Source organism: Octopus bimaculoides, chromosome 1 (genome assembly GCF_001194135.2).
Source record: "Octopus bimaculoides isolate UCB-OBI-ISO-001 chromosome 1, ASM119413v2, whole genome shotgun sequence".
NCBI lineage: Eukaryota > Metazoa > Mollusca > Cephalopoda > Octopoda > Octopodidae > Octopus > Octopus bimaculoides.
In genome coordinates, this window is record NC_068981.1 from 40,804,429 (window position 1) to 40,813,406 (window position 8,978).

General features: G+C 34.1%; 1 protein-coding gene across 2 annotated transcripts in view; it reads left to right on the forward strand.

The window, feature by feature from the left end:
• Window positions 1-8,978, forward strand: part of LOC106871137 (urocanate hydratase) — a 36,203-nt gene that overhangs the window by 622 nt on the left and 26,603 nt on the right. For both annotated transcript variants that reach the window (XM_052966203.1, XM_014917450.2), the window contains exons 2-6: window positions 1,818-1,948; window positions 3,223-3,376; window positions 3,845-3,973; window positions 6,334-6,395; window positions 7,375-7,441. In XM_052966203.1, the coding sequence (XP_052822163.1) occupies window positions 1,818-1,948; window positions 3,223-3,376; window positions 3,845-3,973; window positions 6,334-6,395; window positions 7,375-7,441 (543 nt within the window). The remainder of the gene's footprint in view (window positions 1-1,817; window positions 1,949-3,222; window positions 3,377-3,844; window positions 3,974-6,333; window positions 6,396-7,374; window positions 7,442-8,978) is intronic.

The following is an 8,978-nucleotide window of genomic DNA, read 5'->3' on the forward strand; positions in this document are numbered from 1 at the left end:
TATATATATATATATATATATATATATATATATATTATATATATGGAATCTTATATGTATACCAGTCTGCCTAAGTAATGGATCTGCAAATACAATATCCCTACATATCTCACATCTATTTTCATTCCTTCACTCTCTATTTCGTATCTTATCTAAATTAACTATTGCTTAACCATCTTCTCACACCGCCTCCGATGAAGGGATATAATAAACATCCTGGAAACAGCTGTAATACCTATTTATAAATGTTCTAAAATCTACACAGGCTTGGTTTTTTTATCTCATTACAAAAAAATGTTTATATATATATATATATAAAATACCATTAAAATTAATAATAATATCCTCGAAAATATATGTTAATACAACATTATCATGGTTATCCAAAATTAGTGAAATTGCAACTGAACATCTGAAAAAATTTACCAATTAATAAGCACTAACAAAAAGAAATGCCTAAATTGAATCCAGCTAGTAGTATTCAGTGCTCTAACTACACATCCATGTTAAGTTGGATATAAAGATTACCTTTTGGTATTTATAATCTGTCACTAATAATTATATATATAAATATACAAATATATTTGTGTATTTCCTTCTGGTTTGCTGTTGTTTCATAGTAGAAGACTAAACTGGGAATACAGCCCAAATCTGAATCTGCAGTGTATTTCAGCAAAGATTTGAAAATATACAAGTTTCTTGCCTACCCTCTCTTTCTTAAAACAGTATATCAATTTCATTGCTTTTAGTATTTCTTATATAATAAACAGATAAAGCTTCTCACTTCATGTAAAAATATAATTTGTTAGTATCTGGACAGATCTTTATCTAAGATATCTGACGAACCCACAATGCAGTAGGGGGCACAAAGAAAAGCAGCTCCAACCAACTCATAACTTCACCAGAAACAGTACAGAAAAAAAAATCAATCATACAGAAAGGTGGTGCTCTAGCATGGCCTCAGCCTCTAGCTGGATAAAAGATAACAAAATGTATATATATCATCATTATTTTATAGTTGTTTCTTCATGTTCACATGGTTTAGATTGTTCTTGCCACATTGTTTTGTCATTTCTTGTGGTCTTTTTCTCCTGCAGATTTGTTCTACTTTGTTTTGTTTTTTTCTTTTTCTAGTCATGATAGTTCTTTGACCAAAATTCTATCCTCCATATGCACCACATGTCTGCACCAACTCAGTTTTCTATTTTGCACACATTTTACACTTAGCTCATTTGTGATCCATCATTTGTGATGCAGCCAGTCACCAGGGGGGCCACTCTAGACACTTTCATAGTAACCCATTGCCACTGGTCTTTGTTCTCTGTTATGCACAACAGGTTTGCAGTGTTGTGACCTGTCCAGTCCTTAATATTGTCAAACCAGAATTTTCTCTGTCTGCCTCTCTTTTGTCTTCCCTCAACTGTGTCCTGAAGAATGGTTTTAGACAGGGAGTTGTGGCAAGATAAATGCCACAGTGCTAAAAACAGAATTTCTGGATTCACTTGTTAAAACTAGTTCTTTCTTAACTACATTTAAAGCTTCTTGGGTAAAAACATGCTTTTTTTTTCTACCAGAATATGAAGACATCATAATGAAGAAATGTCTGCTGTATCAGTTAACTTCTTTAGTCATAATATAAACCTTGAACTTGCCAAATTATACTTCAAAAATAAAATTTCAGTATGCTGATATTTTGTCAGATTGTACCAGTTTTTGTTTAATAACATTTCTATATTCAATTAACCCTTGAAATTTCCTCGAAATTTAACTTATGCATATACATTATGTATTTTATATATTATGATTATTTCTACTAGCTAGCATTGCAGAATGCTTTACGATACTTTCCACCAAAATTTCACCAAGTCTTAGCACCAGAGTTTGCAGCAGAACTTCAAGACTATGGCCACATCTATATGTACCGCTTTCGTCCCATCTTGAATATGAAGTAATCATTACTTTTATTAATTTCTTTTATTATATTTTTAATATGAAACAATTATTGTAATTAGGATACTGGATTACTAACAAAAGATACACAAAAACTGTTAAAATATATTTAAAAATAAATACATGTGCCCATAAATACACATATATACATTGATATCAGAAAGGTAGTGATAAATAAATATTGTTTAGTTAATCATCTTAATTTCAGCTGCTTAAAATTGATTACAAAATGCATTGATCATGATTTTAGTCACAAACTAAATAAAAACAAATCATAATTATAAAGTTTATAATAATTATATTAATTATAAATCATCATCATCATCATCATCGTTTAATGTCCGCTTTCCATGCTGGCATGGGTTGGACGGTTTGACTGAGGACTGGTGAGCCAGAGGCTGCACCAGGCTCAATCTGATCTGGCAAAGTTTCTACAGCTGGATGCCCTTCCTAATGCCAACCACTCCGAGAGTGTAGTGAGTGCTTTTTACGTGCCACCAGCATGAGGGCCAGTCAGGCGGTTCTGGCAACAACCACGCCCAAAAGGTGTTTTTACATGCCACCTACACGGGAGCCAGTCCGGCAGCACTGGCAACGACCACACTCGAATGTTGTTTTTCACATGCCACCAGTACATGTACCAGTAAGGCGATGCTGGCAATGATCACACTTGAATGGTGCTTTTCACATGTCACTGGCACAAGAGCCAATCCATGGCCCTGGCAATGAGCACGCTCAGATATGCTTCTTTTAACATTCCATTGGCACGAGTGCCAATCAGACAGTACTGTCATTGGCCACATCAGCGATTTTGATTTGTTTACACTTGCTTCAATAGGTCTTCACAAGCAAAGTTCATTGTCCAACGAATGAGGGGTACTCATAAGTGGGCCAGTTACACCCCACGACTACATGGTTAGGAAACAAGCTTCTTAACCACTGGGTTTGTGTGTGTGTATGTATGTTGGTGAAGGATTACCAATACATTGGTGCATCGAACAAAAATACACTGTGGTATTTTTTCTGCCTGAGTAATGTTCTTTTATACTGTCAAGGTCATAGCTATCAATTAAATAAGTATCAAAGTACTACTGTCATTACGATTCACAAAAAATCTTTGAATGCAGTGCCCCAGACTGACTGCCAAGCAAAGTCTGAAACAAATAAAAGAATAAGTGAATAAATGAATACATATTAAATCTAAAAACGAGATTATATAACTACTATTGTTTGTTGTTTTCTTTTCTCCTTCCGCCCACCTTCTGTATGAAGGGCATACCCGATTAGAGAATATCCTGCAAAATGTCTCCAAGCTGCTGCCATCATGCACATGATTATGAACAACCTGAATCCAGAAGTTGCACAGTTTCCTCATGAACTTGTTACTTATGGAGGTAATGGACAAGTATTTTCCAACTGGGTTCAGGTGAGTATATTGAATAAGTATTTCTCCTATTTATTCATTTCTGTTTCACTTTCTAATTTTGCCATTATTTATTTATTCTTGTCAAATGAGTGAATGACTGAATAATCTGTATAGAATATTACTTGTACCAAACGAAATATAATTAAAAAGACTAAACAGAAATAGGATGAACAAATAAGAAATTATATGTATACATGTTGTTGTTGCTTAGTACTTGGTTCTCAAAGTTATATTGTAAAGAACAATCATCACATTCCTGTGAAATGAACCAAGAAAATATAAAGACTGTGAGAATGTTTTCTATAATTTCTCAATGCTGTGAAAGAGTGACACTTTTTGATCAGCTGTTCTTCAATAATTCATACCAAACAGGTCTGAAGAAGTTGCGAGATATACACCATTCTCTTATGTTTATCAGTTTTAATTAATTTAACCAATGAAACTAAAGTGTTTCTTTTCTATTTGTAGTTTCTGTTAGTTATGTATTATTTGTCTAATATGACTGAAGAACAAACACTTGTGATGTATTCTGGACACCCGATGGGATTGTTTCCGAGCAACAATTCAGCACCTAGAATGATTATAACCAATGGAATGGTAAGAAATCCACAGAGATAAATTAATTTAAAAGTTTTTATTATTCTAAACTGAGGAACCTGAGGTTCAATAAGATGCCATTTATATGTTTGCCTCATTGCTACAATTTAGAGTTGTGCCAATCTGTTTATATGAGTTCAATTCCTTCTCTTCAATGAAAATTTGGAACAGATGAATGAACAACTAATGAAGCAATTATAGGTAATAAGGTTTGAAAAAAAATAAGGCAGCATGCACTTGATCCACAGAGCTTCACTCAATAATACACATTATGTTTCATTTCTTTCTATTGTCAGAACATCACTGAAAGCTTCTATATTCAGAAGCAATCATATGTGCTCCTGCACACAATCTATTCCTCAACCAGACCTCTCCACAACCCATCTTCCCAACACCCCCTTCCTTCCACCTTGCTCACCAAGCGCTGCACTTCCCCCACCCTTGCTCACCAAATGCTTCACTTCCCCTCACTCACTTTCCCTCATGTACCTACCTGCACATAACATTCCCCCATTGAATCTCTTCCCCAAAGCATATTTCCTCCTCTCTTCCCACTCTCCCCCTGCCTGAGGTAGCCATGTTTCCTGTCTAGTGCAAGACTCCTTTTTCTGTCTCTCAACACTACCCAACCACCCTCAATTGAGGGGTTAGTCATACAAATTACTTGGTGACCTCACTGCTGCTGCTGCTGGTGCTATGTAAAAGCACTCACTACACTCTATAAAGTGATTGGTATTAGGAAGGGCAACCAACCATAGAAACCATACCAAAGCAATCAGCAGGGATTCTGAAGTCTTCTGACTTTCCAGTTCCTGTTCGACCATTCAACCTTTGCCTGGATGTTAAATGATGATGGTGTACTAATTCTCTTCCTATTTCTTTTGCGTATTTGTTTCCATAAGAAGATTCTATATCTTTCTTGGTTTTTCTTAACTTCCAAATTATCCAACATCCATTACTTCTCTCAAACTGTATAATTAGACCATTTGAGATGTTTTAGTAACAGACCATCGTCAGCGCCACAACTTAAAAACCAAGAAAAACGCAGTTGAAGTTTCACAACTTTCAGAATGCGATATCTCTACAAGGAATGAAATTAGGAAGCTGGTTTTGGTCTTAAAATGACTGTGAAGACTTCCTCTAATCATTCCACCTATGTAGAATTATTTATTTATGCATGCATCTGAAACAATGACTATGTCTTTCTCATTTTACAGTTCTATAGTTAAGAGATGAGGAATTATGAGCATTATTTACATTATTTACATTTGACAGATATTTGTCTTCATCTTGTTTGTTGTTAACACAATGTTTCGGCTGCTATACCCTCCAGCCTTCATCAGATGAGGACAAATATCCGTCAAATGTAAATAATGTAAATAATGTAAATAATGCTTTCTCGTTTTGTAGAATATACCAGTACTATGAAACGGTGTATCATAGTACCAGTATATTTTAGCCATAATACCTAGAAAAAACATACAGAAACCCCCAGGTATTGTTTGTGTGTTAATATACCAAGGTATCTTTAAGAGATAAGTAAGACAAGATAGTAAGATAATAGCCTATTATCATTACGATAGTAACAAGGAATATTAGAAAATGAGCCATAACACCTTGAAAAACGATACAGGGGCCATACCAAAGTTATTGATTGAGCATGTGTACTTACGATCGTGTGTTACTAAACTCTCTGGTCTGAGTTCAGGTGAACAAACACCTTGTCAATAGCGTCGAGATACAATTTTTTCAGCTGGATTTTCAACCTTATTGCAAGCCTCATTGGTTCTTCTTCCCAACTTTTTCAGATTCTAGACGTTGAGATAAAGAAAATGATATACTAACCTCGAAAATGGCCAGGGTGGCACTTATGGCACTCTATTACAAAACACCTCATTTATCAAAAGAACTTAAACAAAGAAAATACTATAGCTAAATCATAGAAAAAAACATTAAGCTTCAACTCAACACTCATAGTCTATATTTAACCCCTTTTATATAAACCTACCTGTGATTGCTCTTATTCTCCAATACAATACCTCACATTTTAAAGCATAAAAATTATAACCTTTCATCATAATGCTATGTAAAAAAAGTTTTTTGTTAAGATATGTTCTAAATATTTGCTTAATGATGAAAATTAAGTCATTTTACTGTCCCTCCAAAACTTTGATTGTTAACAAAATTAGCTGAAAAACAGAAGTAGCATATTGTAAGAAATAATGGGCAAATAAACACTGAAAGAGTTTACAACTAAAACAGATATATCTAATACATGACCCTTCGTTATTTCCACAGAATACCAATGTTCCAACACTTGATTCAATTTTAACTTAATGTCTTCTTTGTATCCCTATTAGATGATCCCAAATTATTCAAGCAAAGAAATATATGACAAACTATTTGCTTTAGGAGTGACAATGTGAGTATTTTTTCTATTCTTTTCATTTTTCAGGAAAATACCTGAACATATCTGATGCAGTATCAATTTCTATGCTCTGTAAAAAGCCTGAATTATTGCAAGACTCTACATAGTTGCTTAATCTACAACAAATAGCAGCCAAATATCTCTCAATAAGCACCCTGCTACTGAGGTGTGATTCCTTTATATTTTTGAAAGCAACATTAAATGAAGTCCAAGTCATTGGCTATTCAAAATTGTCCAGTCATAAACAACAAAGAACAAACTCAAAGTAGAATGTCAATCTTTAATATGATAAATATATCCATCCACTCTATCCAATCACTACACAAAATTTAATCAAAATATGTATAGAAAAAAAGTATTTCAAATATTATGAATATTAATGTGAGAAATAAACATGTAAACTGGTCTTTTAATGATGTGTATGATCCACTAGGGATTCTCCTGGCCACTTGAGAAAATCTATTTCTCATGCACTGTCCATGTATATTGCTCCTGCACAGCTACCATATGCAAAGTCTTGCTCTGTCAGCCTCCCTGTGATTTCTTTGCACCCCTTGTATGTCCATAGTTTGTGTTGGGTACACTATGTGAAATTTCTATCAACTCTCTCGCTTTCTCTCTTTCTCTCTCTCTCTCTCTCTCTCTCTCTCTCTCTCTCTCTCTCTCTCTCTCTCTCTCTCTCTCTCTCTCTCTCTCTTCCCTATTCACTATACACACACACACTCACACACATCAAATGTTAGCTGTCATTGGATATTCAAAATTATCCAGTCAATGTTACCTGTCACTGGCTTCAAAATTGTCCAGTCATGAACAACAATGAACAAACTCAAAGTAGAATGTCAATCTTTAATATAATAAATATATACATCCACTCTACCCAATTTAATGAGTGAAAAACCCAGCCATCTGTGAAGGTGGCAACTCACCATGCACTCACCAACAATAAAGAATTATCTATACTTTTTCCAAGGTATGGACAAATGACTGCTGGGAGTTATTGCTATATTGGCCCTCAAGGAATTGTACATGGTACAACAGTAAGTATCATTAGATTATTTTATCTTAACTGTTAATTAATTACAGCCTACTACTGGATCTAGTTGGTTTGGCTGCCAGCATTTCAAAAATTAAAATTTATTGAAAATTTTAAAATTTGGCATATTAATTTACTTTTCCAAGCTACATTGCAAGAGTTATTTCACTTTTTCCAGAAAAATATTTTAAAAAGTTATGGAGGTTTAAAGTTTGATCATTTTCACCCAGTCAAGAAACAGGATTTGGAAGCTGTCATTTTGTGCGTAACTGAACATGTTGTCAACATTCTGAAAATAGAACATGCTTTTATATGAAACTGTAAACAAATCAAATTCTGCTTAACGTATGACATATAACCGCTCATAACTTTTTTGAAATTTGGAATTTTCAGAAAATTTTTGTGAATTTGTACTCTACGCATGGGAATTATGAACAATTATGCAAGAAATTTTTAATGGGGTGGGGCATGGTTTAAGGCCTATTTAGCTGTTATTTTTAGCACATCTCTCGACCAGGGTACAAACAACAGATGGACACAAGCAACAGATGAGCACAAGTAACAGAACACAGCATCAACGCACGTGACATCACATAGAATATATTTGTCAACACAGCTTCTCGCTGGCTAAATTACCCAAAATTTTCAAACTTTAATTGCTAATAACTCTTTATTTATTGATTTATAGCGAAAATGATTTTCACATCATTCATTAGCCAATAAAAGTGTATAATTACACTGAATATGAAATCAAATCAAACAGAAATTGATGCTGGCAGCCAAACCAACTAGATCTCTAATGATCTGTACCATTGAGATATATAGTATTGATATGTGCATCCACAGATGACAGAAAAAAATTCCCTTAACTTTAGCTGGATTAGAACACTTAGTCTACACTTTACATTGAACATTAATTACTTTTACCCCCAAAAGGGAAAACAAAATCAACAACCAAATGGAAAGCAAAAGGAAAAAGAGAATGACATAATGAGTGAAAGACATAAACAGTACTAGATTATTGCTAGAAAATCTTGAGACCTCAGTCTATATCAAGAATTAAATGTGCAAGAGTGTTTGTCCCTATTTCTGACTATATCTTTATAGTCAGAAATAGGGACAAACACTCTTGGTTTTAGCTAGTGTCCACATGTGGGATCTGGCTACATAGTAGAATAATTTTACAGCTCAACAAATGTTAGTTTCTTCCTTACCATGCTAATGGTCAACAATGGGAAAGCATTCTTCCAATAAAAAAGAAAAAAAATTAGTTTTGCAGAAAGTATCCAACTTATTGCTATTGGAATTTTTAATTGCTCCTTGGTTTCATTTAATTTCATCTGCCCACTTATAATTCATGCATAAACTGGAAAACCATAACATTGGTTTAAATCATTATAGATGCTGGATAAAATAAGAGCAAAGCAAAAACCTTATTCTTAACTTGATTTGAGCTTCCTCCAGCAATGAAGACATTCTCTCTCGCTTTCTCTCTCTCTCTCTCTCTCTCTCTCTCTCTCTCTCTCTCTCTCTCTCTCTCT